This window comes from Podarcis filfolensis (assembly GCF_964270895.1).
Source record: "Podarcis filfolensis genome assembly, chromosome: 1".
NCBI lineage: Eukaryota > Metazoa > Chordata > Lepidosauria > Squamata > Lacertidae > Podarcis > Podarcis filfolensis.
In genome coordinates, this window is record NC_139604.1 from 127,070,162 (window position 1) to 127,091,320 (window position 21,159).

At 42.3% G+C, this 21,159-nt stretch overlaps 1 protein-coding gene across 1 annotated transcript in view; it reads right to left on the minus strand.

Moving 5' to 3' along the window:
- The window catches only part of HIF1A (hypoxia inducible factor 1 subunit alpha), a 47,917-nt gene that overhangs the window by 12,781 nt on the left and 13,977 nt on the right, over positions 1 to 21,159 (minus strand). Inside the window, exons 2-13 of the mRNA XM_083622221.1 lie at positions 12,397 to 12,587; positions 10,520 to 10,665; positions 10,279 to 10,363; positions 8,711 to 8,823; positions 7,906 to 8,108; positions 5,996 to 6,102; positions 5,663 to 5,810; positions 3,705 to 3,925; positions 3,235 to 3,515; positions 2,347 to 2,472; positions 1,611 to 1,984; positions 477 to 591 (exon numbers count right to left, since the gene is read on the minus strand). Coding sequence (XP_083478347.1) covers positions 477 to 591; positions 1,611 to 1,984; positions 2,347 to 2,472; positions 3,235 to 3,515; positions 3,705 to 3,925; positions 5,663 to 5,810; positions 5,996 to 6,102; positions 7,906 to 8,108; positions 8,711 to 8,823; positions 10,279 to 10,363; positions 10,520 to 10,665; positions 12,397 to 12,587 — 2,110 coding nt within the window. The remainder of the gene's footprint in view (positions 1 to 476; positions 592 to 1,610; positions 1,985 to 2,346; positions 2,473 to 3,234; positions 3,516 to 3,704; positions 3,926 to 5,662; positions 5,811 to 5,995; positions 6,103 to 7,905; positions 8,109 to 8,710; positions 8,824 to 10,278; positions 10,364 to 10,519; positions 10,666 to 12,396; positions 12,588 to 21,159) is intronic.

Consider the following 21,159-nt stretch of genomic DNA (forward strand, 5'->3'; position numbering starts at 1 on the left):
AAGATTTTGTGCAGACTTGCTGGTAAATCGTAAGGGTTTGATGCTAGAATTTCTGAACTGTAGTAACTAAGGTGTGGGTTTGTCTTTATAAATTCTGGTCACCCTAAGTGTATGGTTCAAGTGGCACAGCAAGCAAGTGTACCAGGCTACAAACATCAGCTCCAGGTAATGGACCAATGGGGAATGGAGAGGAGATAGTGCAAGCCCACAAAACCTTGTTCTGCCAAATCTGTTCCAGGGTCTTGAGGCAAGAGAACTCATGTTAAAAAGGAACGCCTTTGGTTCAGTGGTGGTGAATAGGATTGTTTTTAAATGTTCAAACAACTGTGCCATCACCTGATATGAAGGGCAGAACCATGACCACATGGCTACAACTTGATTTAAGTTACCACTGCAGAAAATTTAAGCTTTTTTTAAAAAAGCAACAACCTCATGGTTTTTTTTAATAGGGAGGGACTGTATATTTAAAAACTTACAATGCCCACTGCTTGGAAAAGCAAGCCATCTTGTTCCATTTTCCGTTTCCTCTGAATATTATGCAGAGCTATTAACTTTGGATTAATTTCTTCATTTGCTGCAGCAGTTGATCTACTGAAAATAACAAGTTCAGAAGGTTAATTCCCACTCCCCTCCAGACAAATGTCCTGTGTTAAAACCAACTGCATGTGTGTCATGGCTTTAAAAGGAAAAAAAGTAAGTTCCACAATGCTTTCTTGCTTGTAAAAATGTGAGTTCCAAGGGGGTTGGATTCACAGAACACTGATGTGTGTGGTACAACACAAAGAAGAGTATTTAATAGCTACATACAGCTAGGATCACATGGAGAGAAAATACAGTGTTCAGAGAGACCTGAAGACCATATTTCAGAGAGTAAGGACAGCCTTTAGGATATGCTCAAAGGTTTGGGGCAGGGTATGTGTGCATGACCAGCAGTGGTCAGTCAACAACAGGATGGGGTACGAGGTCAGCTGCACCTCAGTAAGACTGAAGCAACTTCCGAGACAGACTGATGCCAAGGAAGTGGTGCAATCAAAGGTTTGCACATTCCCCCATGTAGAATATTTCCAATGCATATGAAATAATCAGGACATTGGGGGTGGAGGGGAGAAATAGTCTGGCAATGAAGACATCATACAAAGTTCCTGCTTTTCTGTTTTGGCTCTAACTTGCAACCAGTTTCAGGGTTCCTGTGTAGAAGTTTGGCACCTATGGAAGAGTCATTGAAACTTTGTCCAGGGTAGCATTACCAGCAGCAGTAAGTGCTGCCAGGAAGAGGAGCACAGTCTTTTTCAAGCAAACCATACAAGTGCAAGTTTTAGTCATGATCAAAACTATCCAGGCAAAGACTGATAACCTGAAGCCTAAACCTGGAATTGTGTTATAGGACAGTATTTGGCTGAAACCTAAATCTTCTTGGTAGAAGAATCAATAGGTATCAAGTCAACTGTGATAAAAGTACACAACTCCCTGCAGCAATACAGGAACCTTTTTTGCCCAGTGTGGGACTTCAACCCTGAGATTAAGAGTGTCCTGCTCTACCGACTGAGCTATGTGACTGGTTTTAAGATCAAGTGGGCAACATATATTTTTTAAAAAAACAAACAAACTACCTTTTACCCAGCGTGACTGTTAACAAGTTTGGCACTCCTGGACTCGGCTTCTCTTTCTGCTCTGTCGTGCCTTTTCCTTCTCTGACTGGAGACGCCGTTCGACTGAGATTCTCGGCATAGGGTGATGCTGGGGCACTGTTGGCTTCTATGACGATGTGAACAGGAGCTATCAGTGTCGTCGATTCATCCTCATGTTTGACCGTCGCAGGTAGTATCTTGTCTGCGGCAGGCTGAAATCCCGTGACGGTGCCCACTTTGGAAGGAGGGCTTGCCGAATTGCTCTCCAGCGGAGAAAGCTGGTCAAAGGAACGCAGCTGGAAGTCATCGTCCATGGGTATGTAGGGCGCTAACATTTCCAGGTCTAAATCAGTTTCCTGAAATGTCAGCACAAGAAAGTGTAATTGCATCTTTTGACAGGGAAGTCAAGACTGCAGTGATGGTCGATCCAGCTTTAGGGCTCCCATCTACCAAAAACTGCTGCTTTCCAAACCTCCTGTCATTTCCAAATGTGGGAGCCCCATTTAAATGAACGGACACAGTGAGCAACACGGCTATGTACACAATTCTTGTGTTTTATCCCTCATCCCAGGTTGAACTGAGCATTCCAGCTTCCAGGTCACACAAGTTCTATCAAAAACATTGCCGGTTAACACTCACACTATTAGTAAACATCTATAAAACTGAATGTGGCCACAACGGAGGCCTAAAAAGTGAGTGTTTCCTCCAACGTGCTTACCTGCATAGAATATGGGTTTTTAGACTCTGGGTCTATTGCAAATAGCTTTTCCACCAGCTCCAACTTGAACTCGCTGTCAATCTCGCTGTCCACATTGAAGCAATAGTCATTAGGAGGACTACTGGGCTGTAAAGACAATCCACACCTCTATTCAACAAACTGTGCATTTCCCTCACCCAATTTTAAAAGTGGTCTATGTTCAAAGATTTCCCCACAATGCAAAGCATCAGAGCTTCAGTAATCAGGATGCTGCAGGATTCCAGGACCACAGAGCCCGTGGCTGTTGCAGCTCACACATATTTAATGTCATAAATATATCCCTGAATTCAAGGGGACCCCCCCTCGCCCTCACTAAAAATCACCTTTTTAAAATCTCCTCCTCAATCTAGTAATCCTTTCTTTTGCTCATCTGTAAAGAAGGGTTGCAAGTTGTCAGATGGCAGAATTCTGTGCAGCTCAAAAGTCTTGGCTTAAGCCGCCATCTGTTATGAGTCAAATGAAGCAGAAGGAGCTGTTCTGCAAGGTTCAATCCTCAGCATTTCAAGGTAGGGCTGAGTAAGAGACCTGTCTGAAATCCTGGGAATGCAGCTACCAGTCAAGAGTAGACAATACTGATCTAGATGGACCAACATAAATCAGCTTTCTATGATCCTAAAGGAGCTTGATTTGTCTAGCTCTCCTGTTGCATTATTTCGTGTTGGATCACGCTATGCTGACTGGATTGTTTTAAGCTGATAGTGAAATGTATGCTGCCCCAAGTTTCTTGGAAGAAGGGTGGGATACAAAGCTGACAAATTTGACATTGAAAATAGATATTTTATTTACAGGTCGGGCAACAGAGATTCAGTTAAAAATTACAGATCTGCAGCAGATTATCAGATGACTAACCTCAGGTGGGCTTTGGCTGGGGCTTCCATCAGAAGGAGTATCTGGTTTTTCTTGCATCCGACGGATGGAGAAAGCAAGATCCAAGGGCTCTGTGCTGGGCTCCAGCTTGGACACCACCTCTCTATTGAGTGCTGGGTCCGCATTGCTACGGAGTGGCTTTGTAGCTTCGGAAGCAGGCAGAGGGGAAATAGCCAAATTTATACTCTGCAATTTCTCACTGGATGAGGGGAGCATTACATCGTTATACAAGGGAACGTCATCAAACTGCTGATCATCAGACTCTACAAAAATTAAAGAAAAGTCATCACCCTAAGTGTTGCGTCGCACCTTAAAGGGCCTCATTAAAAATCCAGCACATATTACACTTGCGACACCCTGAGGGCATCCGGCAAAACATGTCACTTGCTTTTAATGTACTTCATAGGCAACTCTGCCCGTCAGAAGGCTGCCTGAATTAAACACCCACCCACCATCATTGCTGAAATCCAGCGCTATTATGGTGTCTCCAGCTGCAGGAGCAAGGTAGGTTAATGCATCTGGCTCCTTCTTAAGCTTCTCATAGAGGCTGTTGCTGTCTTCCAGTTCAGTCTTGTCCAGTATTTTGATCATCCCCATCTCAGGGGAATCCACTGGTTTCAACATGCACTCGGTTTGCTGGAGTGAAAAAATCAAATCGCCCTGAACAATGCCACTGCAGAAGAGAAGAGGAGGAATGTTAGAGAGCACCTGGTAGCCTTTGATTCCCTAAGTTTATCACATTAGCGGCTTCCAACACTTTCTATCTCTTTCCTGCCGCAGGACCCCTGCTCGTTGCAGAGAATTTTACGGTGTTAACTCAGTCCATATGGTGAACTGACCACACCTACCTACAGAACACATCAAACACTTCCCCCTATGGCTGCACATTGCAGGGAAAGATTGTTAGTAGCGGGCAAGCTGCTTTTCCAGGAAACTGATCTCCTGCTACTCTTCTTCTCATTGAGGAACCCAGAACAATACTCTAAAACCACTGCAACACTTACTTGGGAATTAGCCTGAACTCAGTGGTTAGCAAACTCGTAAGACTGGGTTGGACATGTTCATTAGTAGCCTGGCAAGAGGCTTTCCGGATTAGCGCAATATGAGAACAAATCTGAAGGATGCAGACAAAATAGAGATTAGTATGCAAAGTGTAACATCTCAGGCCACATTAATTTATCCAAGGTATGTTCTCTTGATGAAAGCCGTAACACTGTAGTCATCTACACAGTTGATAAGCTGTTTCTCCCTATATATTTTGTTTTATATATTTAAGTATTATAAGATAGGAAGATATTTGTAGTCTACAACCTTTAAGGTAGAACATAGAGTTCTATAGAACCTTTTTAAAAAACAAAAACAACTTTATACTTGTTTGGAAAAGCCCTAATGAAGAGGCAAATATGGTGTGACAGATATCTGGTTCTGTTAATGAATACAGATGCATCCTTCTATAGATTGTTCTTTTACTGCACTATATACTAACAGCATGTGCTCAATTTGTGCTTCATTTACCCTTCCCCACCCCCAACACATGCACGCGATACATATGCACATGGGTGTTAACATACACAATGGTGTAAGGCATTAGAAGGTACTGGTGGGTCCATTCAACGTTCCATCTCTGAATGCTGCACGGTACTTGAGTTCCAGAGAATGATTAAATTGCAAAGCAGATAGATCGTGCAGGTGGCATGTGCACACATTTAACCCAGGCATGTTCCCTGCAATGGCAGTTCTGCTATTTGTATTAATAGGGTTAATATGCCCTGTGGGAGTCTGCATGACAGACTGGACTGCACACAAGCAGATTAGGATGCATTTACAGATACAGGTGTCTACTGTTGTTTTTCATTTTTAATATATATGCAGCACAATTCAGGCACAATCCAAGCTATAAAAATGTATGTACGTTGGGTGAATATCATGTGTGTGTGTGTGTGTGTGTGTGTGTGTGTGTGTGTGTATACACACGCTTTAACTGCCCCCAGTACAGAATGAGGCAATCCATAGGAATAAAGAAGCTATGGTACAACTCAAGATGTTACAATTTTTTAGTTAGCCTTGTTAGCAATTTCCTTGGGCATCTCTGACAGCATAATATGAAAATGGGCAAACACACATACAAACTGGGTTATATGAATTATGCATTCACACGGCAGGTTTTCATAGCTTCCCTTAAAATGGAAGGAGATATGTTTTGTTAGCAAAGGCAACAGTATTGCATGAGAGAGAGGGGGGGGGAGGGAGGGAGGGAGGGAGAGTAAATACCATGAACTACATAGATGATAGGTAGGTAGGTAGATAGATAAATAGCCAGGCTGTTTAGGCATACTGATGTCACTAGACTGATCTTTGGCATCGAAAGACACACACCCCTAAATACCCACAGGTAACACAGAAAGCTCACCTCAAGACATAATTCACACACACTATACACTGTGGCTGAGAATTCTTATTGTTGTATATGACGGTTGCTTGAGTCTCGACCCAAACATAGCCCCCATGTTTAGCAAGCATTCTGTACTGCCCGGTGGTCACCTGTCCTTTAGCGAACACTGGAAGCAGAAAGACACATATTATTTACATTGTTAGGCAATGTCTAAAATGGTTAACAGTGAAACAATCCATAGCCTTTAGAATGTTGCTGGCACTATGGCGCATGATAGCTGGAAGTAAGCAACAGAGAGTGTACTTCAGCCTGCAACTATCTCATTTCTTAAACCACACCCCCCTCACTTACTGTCATGATGTGTTTTGGTCAGATGATCAGAGTCCAGGGCATGATAATATTCATATATGGAGCGACCCAGGAGCTCATCGGGGTTGTATCCCATCAGTTCCGTAATCCTTGAAAGAAAAGAGGGAAAGGATGTAAATTCAGTAATATTTCTACATATTGCAGGGCAGATAAAACTTTATTTAAGGTCAGGTATTTTGTTTTTTAATAAGGGCAGGTGACTTCAAGGAAAACCACAGCCAGTCTGCGAGCTACTGAAACAAACACAAACTACTTGCTTAGCTACATTAGCAAATAAGTGGTTTGTGGCTTTTTGTAACAGCCATATGAATTAATGTGACTTCCCATATTAAATTAGGACTCAGCTAGACTGGTAAAGAAAATGTGATTTATATGTGTTGTATGTGCGATATAACATTGTACCACCAGATGGCGACGTGGAGTCCTGTTTTTCTCTACCTGTTTTCCCTCTTTAAATTTACAATGCTTTAAACCAGGGGTAGGCAACCTAAGGCCCGGGGGCCGGATGTGGCCCAATCACCTTCTAAATCCAGCCTGCGGACAGTCCGGGAATCAGTGTGTTTTTACCTGAGTAGAATGTGTCCTTTTATTTAAAATGCATCTCTGGGTTATTTGTGAGGCCTGCTGGGTGTTTTTACATGATTAGAATGCATGCTTTTATTTAAAATGCATCTCTGGGTTATTTGTGGGGCATAGGAATTCATTTATTTATTTATTTTCAAAATATAGTCCAGCCCCACCACATGGTCTGAGGGACGGTGGAAAGGCCCATGGCTGAAAAAGGTAGCTGACCCCTGCTTTAAACCGAAACGCTTCTTTGATGTGTCTAGATCCAGCCTGTGTGTTCCCTGTAAATAACTCATTTTTCAAAAAATGGGGAAGTCGCTTCCCTAATCTAATCAAGACACTGATAACAAAGGCCCTCCAAGATTCTCATCATGCCCTTTTCAGGCTGTATCCAACTAAATTGTTGCTTGTGCAAAATGACTTCTGCAAGTGCAACAGAACTTCCCCGCCCTCTGCTCCCCCTACCCAAATAATATGGTGAGGGTGGGGAGTGTCCCTTCAACCTTCCAGAGCAAATTTTGGGGCAAGTGACACACGGAGAAGCAATCTTCCACTGAAGTCATTCCGCAAATGCAATGATACAGCCAATACATAGGTATCGCTCCCTACATTTTGCTTTTCATCATAGCAGATATATGCCTCCGTATCACAACTAGCAGTAATTTAACACAGAAGGCAGCTGCTTCAGGTCTCTGAATTCAAGTACAACATTTAAGTCCAATTCATGCCACCAATTTCAGCTTGCCACAAGTTCCAATAATAACTGCCATCGCCATGCATCATATTCTGACTCTTAGTGAGTGTTTTGTTTCTTTGAGTTTTAGATAAGATGCATCCAGGGCATAAAATCATGGGATGAAAATGTTTTACATAAAGGTGTAACAGAAACTACATAAAATGCCCTTGGTGTTCACAGTGAGAATCACTTCTGCTCCAAGTTGAATGTTTAGAAGTGCCATGTTTTAGTTACTGGCTAGCATAACGTATTCAATTCTTTTGGCCACTGGGTGGCAATGTAGTGCGTTCTTGCCTCAGTAAGTTTTAAAAAAAACCACCACCTTGATTTTGGTTACAATCTTATGAAAAGGGTAAGCATAACTTAAAATGGAACATACATCACGTAATTTATCTGGAAAGCATTTTGCATCATCAGTTTTCAGTTTCTGGAGTTGCAAAACTTAAGGGTGCACCCAAGGACCTACCTGTTTAACTCTTGCCAAAAAAAGTGTCAAGGAAACAGACAAGGCTAGTAACAACACGCAGATCCACCTACCACCATTCACACGAAAAGCCAGGCACCACTTACTTTCACTCAGAGCTTTTACCTTTCATCACAGTATGAAAATTTCATGTCAAGGCAGTGGCGGCTGAGGAACGTCTTGCTGTCCAAGGGGACTTCAATATTTGATGGATGGGGGATGGGTTCACAGATTAACACCAAACATGTCATGGGGGGCTTTTTATATCCACACACTGTCTGGTTGTTGCAATTGTCATAGACGCGAATGTGCCCTGTGCAATGAAGTACCTGGGTGTTGGGGTGAAAAGGAGAGCTTGGTTACCATATAGCAAAACAACAACAAACCTGTGATTACGTGAAGCATACTCAATAAACACACAAGACGTAACCGGCTGTACTTTTGAATAAATAAGTGATACAATGAATAGTATACCTTGTTTATTCAAAAGTACAGCCGGTTACGTCTTGTGTGTTTATTGGTTACCGTATAGGACAAAGTAATGGAGGGAATCAAACAACACAAGTTGAAAGGGGTATTGTATGACAAGGAGCCTCACCATTCGGCAACTGAACTTTAGCTACCGACTCTAATTACCTGAGGAACATCAAAAGGCAGCAAGCTTATGTATCTAATTTGCAGCAAAAGCCATTGCTAATTCGAGCATTACTTTGATGCTCCTCAAAGGCTCACCGACTGCAACAAACATTGGGTTCAATGGCTGGTGGGATTGCTAAAGTCTTCCCCCCCCAGGTGCCTTCCTCCTCTATTTTTTTTTTTTTTTGCCAAGTGCGTACAGCTAAACATGTACACATGTGTGTAAGCTGCGGGTCTACTGTAAATCTTGACACCAGCCATTCTAACGTCACATGTATTGCACTTGTATGATTACCTTCCATGTGGCAGACTTTATATTGACAGTTCTTCCTCGGCTGGTCAATGTACACTTCATTCTGAGGAAAAAGCTGCGCTCCGTGTTATGTTCCTTCCCTTTTTTCACAGGACCTAATGCAAGAGTGTTAAATATCAGTATCATACACTACTTCATGCAGTATTGAATCCAGAAGGCAACAACTGAAATACAGACTTAATGCAGCAAAAATACTTTTACGGTTTCTTTTCCAGCAGAGTTTAAAGCACTTTGGAGGGTTTCGGAGGGTGTCTAATGGTGTAGAAACTGCTGGAGTTGAGAACATGGCTACTATGTCAGTTTTAGGAAATGCGGCAGTTAATACAGAAGTAGTCAATATTGTGGGAGACAGGTGCTCAGTGTAGACGAAAATTTAAAAGGCCTAGAGGACAACAACTCAGAAGTGGGTGGATTAACAGAATAGTATCAAGGTTGTTTTAGAATGCCTCTCCCCTATTTTAATTAAAGGCAAACAAACAAATCCCGAGGCAGGTCAAACCAGATTTAGTTTATCTTCAAGAGGTACTTAAATGTACTTCTCAAGCACATGCAGAAAACAGATCCTATCATTAAGATAGATGAACTGTTTTGCAGGTGAGAAAACCAGTACAGGGTACTGATATTTGCTCAGAGCTTCCCATGGCATGAAGCGACAGATAAGTACACTTGCGATGAGGCACACAAATCAGTTTGTGCAAGTAACTGCAGCAACAATATCCTGTGTGAGGCAAATGCAGCATACTGATCCTTGCTTAAGTTGTAATCCCACTGTTCCAAGGAAAAATTCCCTGTAGTAAGCTATGGCGCTTTATGTCAAAAGGCACAATTTATCCCTCGTTGTGCTGCTGCAACCGTGGTTGCTCCACATCCAAAACTTTTCACTTGATGAAACAGTGGCACTCAGGGGTCAAAAGACCAAGGGTTGCTAAGTATTTTGAATCCTCAGTACTGGTTCAAATTCTCTCCTGCCTGAAGATCATATATGTGGGGGGGGGGGCACAGGCACATAGATTTGATTCATATAAACTCCTCAATCCATCAGTGGCGTGGGAAGGGTTGCATCTATGAGCGTATAGCACTACTCATTTTACAAGTGGCTGGCTCCCCAGGCCCCCAAAAGGGAGGATTTTGCACAAGTACAGCCCAGGCATGTCTAGATCTATGTGAGGGCTGCTCAAGTCACATACTGCCATATGTGCAAAGGAGGCAGGGGCTCTGCACCCACAAAGAGGATCCTTGGCTGGGTAAATGCATTTACTGAATCACAATTTCTAATCAATATATTAAAATCTGTATTTTATTTGTGTAACTCCCACTTTTTAGGGTTCAAACCCTTGCAAGGAAGCTTATAACAGTTAGAAAAGTACAACATAACAAACCATGCAATGCAAAAACTTTTCATAACTTTTGAAAAGCAGCCTTGGGTGTTTCAGACTTAATTTAAGTATCCTGGGTTAGGCTGTTCCTTAAATCAATCAAGCCTAATTAGTAGCAAGCAATCAGATGAGGCATGTGACCTGAAGTTAAAAGTTTGAATGTCTCTGTTTTACCATTCCGGTGGGTGAGCATTTCTCTCAGCTCTTCCTGGTCACACGGATGAGTGAAATCAAACACACTGTGTCCAGTCAACTCGAACTGCAAAAGAAAAAGTTCAGTCTAGTGGTGCGTTTTCCATAGACACAACTGGACCCAACCCAGGTTCAGTACTTTTAAGTTAATGGGATTGTGGCTGTATTGTAGGAAAATATTTTATTTCAGCTAAAGCGATGGGAGGAGATGCTGGTTTCCTACCTGTGTGAGCCCCATGCACTTGTTCACATTTTCAGACATGTAGATCATGTCTCCATCCTCTGAGAGAACCATGACAAATCCATCAAGAGCTTTTAAGTAAAAGCAATTCAGCTGAGTCTCCATTTCAGCTTCTGCCTCCAGGTCACCTAGACATTAAGACATCTACACATTAGATTTCAGACACCTAGGCATTAGACAAATTTGGTCGGTCACCAATGTTCATATTTCCTGTTTGATTCCACCAGCACTCATTCATATCATCGCTAAAATACACCAGTCATAATAACACTTTCAAGGTGGAAAGTTGGTGCTAATCAAAGATGAAAGTTGAAGAACCTATATAAAAGCTCAATATGTTCTTTATGAAGGCTTCTTGTAGCCTGAAGGCTCATAAGGGACATTATACATTATAAAGTCAAAATTTTAGGTTTCGGAGGACACTAAAACCTTGTCTGACTTTGAACATACACTACTGATACTAAGGATGTGACTGCAAGAGTACACTATCAACTAATTAAATCTGATATGGGAAACCTACAGGGTCTAAAGGAATGTTGGGAGAAGGCTACTGGTTACCAATCTGAGGATAATGCCTGGTCAAATATTTGGGAGACAAAGCCAGTGCATTCAATTTCCCAGATCCCTAGATTTGAATCTCTTACTCTGATTGTTGTTTAACTGCTTTAACTGTTTTGCTGTTTTAAATAGCTTGTTCATTGTATATTTAATTATGGGTGCTTTAATTTACTTGTTTTACTATGTATTTTAATTACAGGTAGCTCTATTTTTTGTAACTGGTTTAAATTATTATTATTTTGCTTCTTGGCTTTTATACCTGAGACGGGTAGGGTATAAATAATAAATTTGTTTGTTTGTGAATCACCTCTATGTTTCTTCTTGAAATGAAAGGCAGTTGTTGTTAATAATAATAATAATAATAATAATAATAATAATAATAATAATTATTATTATTATTATTAGATTATTGCCTCAACACTCCAGTATCTGAGATATTCATCACTATAGCAAAACTAATAAAAGTTTGTGAAATAAAGCAGGAGAACCAGTTTAATGAAAAAATGAAGAATACTTGATTTTGTATGTTAGAACAAGACATGGAATGATAATGATAGTACTACTATGGTGTCTGTTCCAATTTTAATATGTACTTATGAGCTATGCTACTCACATATCTTAACAGCAAGAATTGCTCAGGGAAAAGTCCTCACCCCATTAAGTACTTTCACAAGTGGATGAGATCACACATGTTTGGCTCTCTCAGGTAAATCAGGAACTCACAGTATGTGCCATCCAAGCATAGAGCAAACTAGTTTCAGTAAGTTTAGAGCACCATGTGCCTTCAAACCATGCCCTGGGCCTTTTACTGTCTGTCTCCGCATAAACCAGGTATCAAGGTTACGTAAAAGGTACATAAAATGGGCTTTTAAGAGATGGCAGAGGCAGCTGAGTAGATATTGTGGAAACAGTGGCAATTTAACCGAGCAGGGTATACATGCAAATAAACCTCGAAAAAGCTTGTGTTGCTGGCAATCTTTAACAAAATGTAGCAAGTCTGTTATATCTTCCAGAGCTCATCATTCTGTGGAAGTAACATTCTCTAGCAAAAGCAATGTCACAAGGGTTGAGGGTGAGAGGATGGCACACTTTGAGCTCCAACCACTGAAAAAAAGATAGTTCTTGGGTTTTCCCCTCCAATTATTTCACGAAATGACCTTCCTGACCTACGGGGGTGGGGAGTGAAATTAAGCTGCTGGGAAATGATGCAATTTCAGATCATTGCAACTCAAACTTCTGATTCACCGAATTGTTCCAAACCCTACTTTTCACTCCATCCTACTTCAACTGTAAAATCTCACCTGCATCAAGCAGTTTCCTCATGCGCAGGTAGCTGATCGTTAGCCTCATAATTGAGGCTTTGTCGAGATGTGCGCTCACATGGTGGGGAAGAGGCAACTGGTGAGCCAGTTCATAGAACACCTCCGATTCCTTACTCCTCCTGCACCTGGCTGCATCTCTGGACTTCTCCTTTCTGCGTTCTGAACTTATCCTGCGGAAATGAAGTTAAGTGTGAGTATTTAAGACCATGTGTATTTGCCTTGTGTTTTCACTGAGGAATTATTGCCTCCAACCAACTACCTGAAGATAGAGCCACCATACCACTCTCCTAGCCACCTGAAAAACGCCACAGGTTTTTAGTCTAGACGGGAGAAAGAACCTCAACCACATAGCCTTCGTAACTGCACTTTAAAAGGGGTGGGGACCCCTTTAATCTGACATTCAGTGCTAGAAAAGGCTCCATAGGTGGTTTACAACAGTGTTCTTCAGCCTTGAGCCCCCAGATGATGTTGCACTATAACTCCCATCCTCTTTGTCCATTGGTCAAGGTGACTGAGGCTGGCAGGAGCTGTCCAATGGGTTGAAAAGCAGTGGTTTGCAAGCAGTTAACAATTCCTAGCAATTCCAATACAGAGTTACTGCGTTCAGTGCGAAATAATGAAGTTTCAGAACTATTTCGAGCGCTTAACCAAAAACAAATGCCGAAACAACAAAATAATAATCCCTGTTAAAATAATTAAAATTGTTTAGTCAGCCCGAAATAAGCTTTTGGCTATCTTTGCAAAAGCCTGCAAGGTGTGGGCGACTGGGACTTCCTTGGGAAGGAATCCCATTGTGAGGGGCCACCACTAGTAGACACTCTTGTCCTTTGCCAACACCAGCCATGCCTCTGAAGGCCACAGTACTAGAAACTCAAAAGCAAAGCAGTGCTAGCACGCCTGCCATGGCCAAGCACATGGCTCTATCTGTGGTACTGGCTCTATGTGTGGCACTGGTCCCCCTGGAATAGCTCCACCAGAGTGGAGGGGAGGATAACCAGCAAGCCAGAGCAGCAGCTGCACAGAGATATGCAAAGCCTGAAAGAAGTAGCAGTGTAGGAAAGATGAGCAGGAGGGCAGGTACCAAGTTTTTGAAAGGTTGAACTATTTTTTTCCAGTTACTGTTTCTACCCAATACAGCTTGCATTTCACAGCAGCTCAGATCTTCCTTGTTAGGCAATTCCTTTAAGCTATCCAGATGACTTACTCATGGAGAAACTGAGCAGCTATGCCTTTTGAACAGGAATGCCTTATAAACCGCTTGGCATGCGTCCTCTGAGGTCCTATTCAGAGATTTCTCTTGGGGAGGGAAAGGGTCATACAGTGGTACCTCGGGTTACATACGCTTCAGGTTACAGACTCCACTAACCCAGAAATAATATCTCGGGTTAAGAACTTTGCTTCAGGATGAGAACAGAAATCGCACGGCAGGAGCAGGAGGCCCCATTAGGTAAAGTGGTGCTTCAGGTTAAGAACAATTTCAGGTTAAGAACGGACCTCCAGAACAAATTAAGTACTTAACCTGAAGTACCACTGTACAGGGGATGCGGGTGGCGCTGTGGGTTAAACCACAGAGCCTAGGACTTGCCGATCAGAAGGTCAGCAGTTTGAATCCCCGCGACGGGGTGAGCTCCCGTTGCTCGGTCCCTGCTCCTGCCAACCTAGCAGTTCGAAAGCACGTCAAAGTGCAAGTAGATAAATAGGTACCGCTCCAGCGGGAAGGTAAACGGCGTTTCCGTGCGCTGCTCTGGTTCACCAGAAGCGGCTTAGTCATGCTGGCCACATGACCCAGAAGCTGTACGCCGGCTCCCATGGCCAATAATGCGAGATGAGCGTCGCAACACCAGAAACGGCCACGACTGGACCTAATGGTCAGGGGTCCCCTTTACCTTTACCACTGTACAAGATACCCTGGATCTGCAGCATCGCTTCTGTAATATGAGCTCACCTTCCAATTCCCCCCACCCCATTTGTTTAAAAAAGACAGAGAAAAGTCTATGCAAAATTATTATTTTCAGTAGTTTCACTTCTGTTACCATTTCGTCATGTGCACCCTTCTCTGCAGAATTTCTACTCTAAAAATTCTCTGTGTTGTGGCAATTACAAGGAAATTCACCAGCTGAGCCAAGAATTGTTCTAAAAATCAAATATACTGCAAATGTTCGTTTTTGCTTTGCTTTGCTGAAGGGTAGTACGTCTCCTCAAACTGAGAGGCAATTTTGTTAACTTTGAACTACTGTGCACACCTAGGGCTAATCCAAAATGTGACCGAGTGGCCACCATTTCACAACAAACTGTGATTTCCACCCCCCACCCCCCGTTTTCATACACACAATTATTAATACTACATTTATATCCCACTTCTCCTGGCAGGAGTTCACGGTGAGAGGCGCAAAGTCCCCCTGTGAGCTTCATGGCTGAGTGGGAATTCAAACTATGGTCTCCCAGATCCTAGTCTGACACTAACCATTATATCAATATTATTTAATATATAACCTTTAAAGAGTTCATTTTAATCTTAGCTACCTTGGGTAGCTTATGATGGAAAGGCAATGTACAGACGTAATAAAAAGCGATTGGAGAAATTCAAGGAAAACAGGTCTGCCCACATCTATTAACCACTATGTGATGGTTCAATATGCTACTGATAAGGAGCAGGGGCTGTTGACTTCAGAAGGAGTTTTGACTACAGCACTGAAAGGTTGAGCGAGATGAGAGGGAGGTTTGTGGGACTTTAGGGAGGATTGGCACAGCAGTGCCGTGAGGAATGATTTGGCAGCAAGAGGCAGTGAATTGTTGAGAAATGTGTAGGAGAGCTGCTATAAAGTGAACTATTTGTAAGGTGGAGGAGGAGCACAGAGGGTGATTTTAAGGGCTCAGTGTGCTGGGTTTTGTGGGAGGAGAATTGGAAGGGAGCTCCTGTGGCATTCGGACTAGCAGAGTGAAAGGCAAGATGGAAGATAGTGAAGAAAACAGAACAGCCAGCATAAAAGTGACTAATGGGGAGTTGAAAGGCAGTTTTCAAACGATGCTTGCAGCTAAGGTATTGTTTTGTGTTTGATGAAGGATGTAAGCTGCCGAGACTCTCTCAGAACATATGAATTATTGAAATAAATACATAAAATTAATAGCCAGCTCTGGAGGTTTTCCAGGAGGCATTTATTAATTAATTAATAGGCCTACAAATCTAGGTTCTCTAGGTGACAACATTACCAGTGTGGTAAACCTGACAGATGAGATGGGTCTTTTGTCTGATCCTGCACAGCTTATGTTAATATAGATCTTATCTTACAACAAGTGTGGGGACTCTTCGGCTCTCCAGATATTGCTTAACTACAATACCCATTGGCCATGCTTGCTGGGGCTGATGGGAGCTGCAGTTCAGCAAACATGAGGAGGGTGAAATGTTCCCCCACATCTGCCTTACAAGGCTGTAAATATGGTTCAACACTCTGAACACTCAAGTAGTATTATAAAAAGAGCTACGTGGTTATTAATAAAACTATTCCTAAAATATCACATATTGCTACCTGAATTATGAGCAAGGTTGCCAGCAATCAATTGATTCAGTGTACCAAGGAGGGATCCATCAAGCATCTCAGCTGCACAACCCATCTGTTTCAACGATGAAGCCAGACCCACTAAAATGATCTAGTGCAGCAAGCACTTAAATTAATTTAGATGTGATTAACCGCCACTTCTATCAGATTGTGATGAAACACACACACATACACAATTCAGTCAAATGAAATATTTACGGTAACTTCAAAAGGCTACTAATAAGCCTATTCATAAAGCTATTACAACATTTAAGAGGAGGCAATTTCTCTTGCAGCTTCCAACAAGTGGTATTTCAGAAGTGCGCAAGCGCACACACACACACGACTGCTTTCCACAAGCCACCCAAATGGAACCCAGCAATCAGCATTTAAAAACTTCTGTCTTAGTTCATGGTTCATTGCCATTTCCACTTTGTGTGTTTCTTCTTCTTGCATACTGGGACAAGAGAATTGATGTAAGAGAAAGCTACAATATAGCTGAGATCATAGAATCGTAGAACTGTAGTGCTGGAAGGGACCTCGAGGGTCATCTATTCCAACCCCCTGACAAACAAGACATTCCACTGTGGCAAGCACAACCTAGGTTTAAGGTGCTGTTTGGCATCTAGCTTATACCAGAGTTTCAAATACTGGCAAGGAAGCCCATATAAAAAGCACGAGAAATGTTATTTGATGTTTCATGGTAACAATATGGCTAGAGTCATATCCCGCCCTCCGATAAGGGTCTGGAAGTTGCTTCATATATTATATGCCACTGGCACCTCTTGCAGCAACTGAATAAGCTGTGGCAATGTTGCAGAGGTGTGGGGCTCGCAGAAAAGTCCTTCTGACAGTGACTAAACTGCTCTAATAGTAAGGATCGTCAACTGTGATTCGCAGAGATGCTCCAATCTGGGTTTGGAGGGGAGAAATAAAAAGCAAAGCTGTAAGACGAGGTGCAGCTGGGGTTTGGGAACACAGCATGTCAAAAGAGAGAAGAGTAGGAAGGTAGGAAAGGGCTTTTTTAAAAGGCTAGCGGTTCAAAGAAATGGGAGAAAAATGGCAGTGGGGAAGGAAATGAATTGGCAGAGAGAAGGAACAGTATCTTCTGGGTGGAAAGTTGAAGTTCATCGGGTTGTTTTAAATAGCCAAATACTTGCAGGCAGGCCTGATTCATTTTGGATTCCTCAGAACTCGCTGCTGTGTCTGTTGGAAAGGGTTGGCCCACACCCTGTGGATGCTGCCAAGCCGCTCCCATCTCTCTTGGCAACATCTGCTTCTCCTGCCTTTGGCAACACCCGTCAGTCAATGTACCCTTCTTGAACACAGCTTACATTACTCTTTCCACATCGTGTTTTTAGACATAACTATTGACAGGCAGAAGCACTCCTGTGTCACAAACACAATGCGGATGGCAGCTCCCCAAGTTACACAAAGAACTAGGTCGGCAGGATTTGTACAACTTCCTACTGCCTTGGAGTCCTGTCAAGGTAACTCATGACTTGAAGCATATTTACCAGAGGAATGTTGTTTATCCACAGCACAAACTGAAGAGGGATTCATGATGCAGGAGATATAGTATAGTTTTATGCTTTGTTCTATTTATAAGCTACCTTGGGGGTCCTTTCGTTACTGAAATCATGGGAGCGTGGAGAATGGACTGAAACCATGCCAGGGCTGAGGAGCCTGTGGTCCTACAGATAGGGTAAAACTACAACTCCCATCATTCCTGTCCCCTGGCCATACTGAAAGCTGGACTTCAGTAAGATTTGTGGGGCCCCAGGCTCCCCAGCCCTGGAATAGACTGTTGCTAACTTTTTAATGATAGCCAGGGCTGTGCGTACATCATGCTGTTTCTCCTTGCAAACAGCCATCCAGGGCCTTGCACACACACACACCCCACTGCCAGTATCTTATTCAACCACATTTAAGGCTTCCATAAGGAGAAAACATTGCATACAAGTGTTCAAGGCAACATTCACAGTCATAAGGCTTGAAGACTCCTCTCTAACAACCACCACCACCATCAGTAAAAGGCAAAAGCAGAGTTTATCAGGAAGCAAGAGCTCTGTGGCCACTTCCACATTTGGTGTTTTCTCTGCACTCCTGCAGAATTGTGGCATGCACACAGGGATCTGCCAATAATAAGTTATGATGAGTACAGGGTAGCACTCAAGATTTGTCAATGTTCCACCTGTGGTTTCATCTGTCTTATTAAAAACAAAAGTCTTGTTTTTCTATTCGCTCTCAGCTCTAGGTTACCTCTACTTTGCTCAGGGCTTTTTCAGACAATAATGCAAACCTTATACTTGAGACCATTCTCATCAACCAGCATGCATACTGTTTGGCACAGCGGTACCCAACTTGGAGCCCCCCAGATGATATTTGACTCTTAACTTCCAGCAGCCCCAGCCCACAGTGCCAATGGTCAACGATGTAAGGAGTTGTAGTCCAACTACATCTGGAAGTCATCATATTTGCTATCTCTGATTTAGCCCAATGTTGCTGCTGTACTATTAATAGTAATTTTAGTAGTAAAAAGAATTATCAATATATTGCATTTTATTTCAAGAAAAGCTACCAAGGCAGATGAGAGACAAAATCCAACAGCAAAATAGTAAGAATAAAGCCAATTATAAACTACAGGTATCCATAATTAACACACACACACACAGTAAAACAACTACATTAAAACATCCAAAATTAAATATCTAACAGGAAGAAATGCTAGTCTGAAGAAGCGCATCTTCAAGGGTGACCGACTGCCAATACCAATGGGGCCTCAGCAGGCAGAGCATGCCACAATACTGGTGGCACCAGAGAAAAAGCCCACCTCCATGTTACTACAAGCTGACATTCATCAGGCCATGACAAATCTAACTAACCAGGTTCCATTTGCAGGTCTTAATGCCCTTACCAGGCAGTGAAGAAGACCACATCTTAAGCTTCACAGAGGGATTATGGTTTAACAGCAACTGACTTCTGCAGACGTTTTTCAGTTTGGCTGCTTGTCCCTATATAATGGCTAAATAAAAAAGAATTGATACTGGTGGTGACCTTTTTTCACTGTTATTGTTTGTGTGTACACTCCCAGAGTGGTAATTTTCTGATTCCATGGGTGGTCTTCCTGATTGAGGACTTAATGCCCTCACTGGAACAGCAACAATAGTAATTAAGTCCTCTATTTATAAAATACATGTAAACAGCACTTATGCTCTGCCAATACTGGATTCTGAAACAACTGCTACTATACATTTAGTATGATTACCAAGAAATGCCGTGATGATCATCTAAACACTGCTGAAAGGAACTATCTCCACCAATATTATATATTAGCACCACCTGCTTCATTATACAACGCCTTAAAAGTGTTTCCTTTATTGCAGATTACTTTATGTTACTTTATCCTCTGTTCTAAAAGTTATTCAAAATAATTAAGCTATCATCACCCTTGCCATATTTTTTTGCAAGTGAAATTCATATACAACCACTTATAAAAATAAAACACAAAATATTACATTTTTAGACACACATAGATTGGCCTTGCCAGTAGTCTCATTTTTATCCTGTGAAAACTCTTCCCATCTCCATTTTACAGTAATTATGTATAAAAACCAGGAAATAATCACTCCTGTTCCAAGTCTTCACATGCAGTTTCCAGTATCACATGGTTTTGAGCTTCATTTCTGAAGCTCTGTGTTCCTCTTTTCCCAACATGTAAAACTAGCCAATAAAACAGATGGTTAATTAAGTGCAATCTGGCCATTTGTGAAAAGGAAAAGCAAGGAGGGTTGGCCGCAGCCTATCTTCAGGAACTGGATGCTTGTTTGGTCTGGGGCAGGGCCTGTGAAAGCTAGATGAAGCACCAAAATAAGGGTAAATGCAGAAAGCTTGGAGAAAGAGTGTAGGGTGATTAAGAAACTGATAGGAAAAGAGCTCAAATATCTAGGAATAGCACAGCCTTGAGGGTGTGTAGAGATGAATCTCTGGGCCGTTCTGTCTCAGTGGGGGCCTGAGAGTGGCCTGGGGTGTATACACAAACTAGGTAAAGGTAAAGCGACCTCTGACCATTAGGTCCGGTTGCGGTGCTCATCTTGTTTTACTGCCCGAGGGAGCCGACGTTTGTCCACAGACAGTTTTTCCGGGTCATGTGGCCAACATGACTAAGCCGCTTCTGGCGAAACCAGAGCAGCGCACAGAAACGATGTTTACCTTCCCACCGGAATGGTACCTATTTATCTACTTGCACTCTGACGTGCTTTCTAACAGCTAGGTTGGCAGGAGCAGGAGCTCACCCTGTTGCGGGGATTCGAACTGCCAACCTTCTGATCAGCAAGCCCTAGGCTCTGTGGTTTAATAATAATAATAATAATTTTTTATTTATATCCCGCCCTCCCCAGCCGAAGCTGGGCTCAGGGCGGCTAACAACCACAGCGCCACCCGCCATAAACTAACTAAATATAAATTCAGGTAGGTAGCCGTGTTGGCCTGATGTAGTCGAAATAAAAAATAAAAAAATAGTCCAGTAGCACCTTAGAGAGCAACTAAGTTTGTTATAGGTATCTGCTTTCGTGTGCTTACTTTCGTGTGCATGGTAACTGAAAGCTGTACGCCGGCTCCCTCGGCCAGTAAAGCAAGATGAGCACCGCAACCCCAGAGTCGTCCACGACTCGGCTAAAGGTCAGGGGTTCCTTTACCTTTAAGGTGCTACTCAACTATAATTTTTTATTTTAACTAAATATAATTTAAGCTGTTTTTCAGGCTTAGCTCAAGTACAATTCCCAGGGTAGATAAACATTTTAAAAAAAGAGAGACTTGACAAGAGTTACATGTATATCTGCTTTCATATAAAAGGCCTGTCTTTTCAAGTTTATAAAATGGCAACTGTAGAAGCCCCCAACAAATAAAAGATCAAAGGTACAAAGGCAGCTTGGGAAGTTGAAGGAACAAGATGACAACTCATATTTCTGAAGTCCTGTCCAACCAATCAGCTGTAATCAGTGTGCACATACGTCTCACAGAAACACTGCTGTATTTGTTGCTTAGATTATATATCTGCGTTTCTAACACTGGTTTTAATCTCTTACAGGAATCCAACTCAGAAAAAAAGCCAACAGAAAGAAGTTATCAATGTCCTTATCTAATATTTATGGTTGCAGTCAAATGACAAAATTTATTTTTGCTTTTATGGTAAACCATGCTTAAA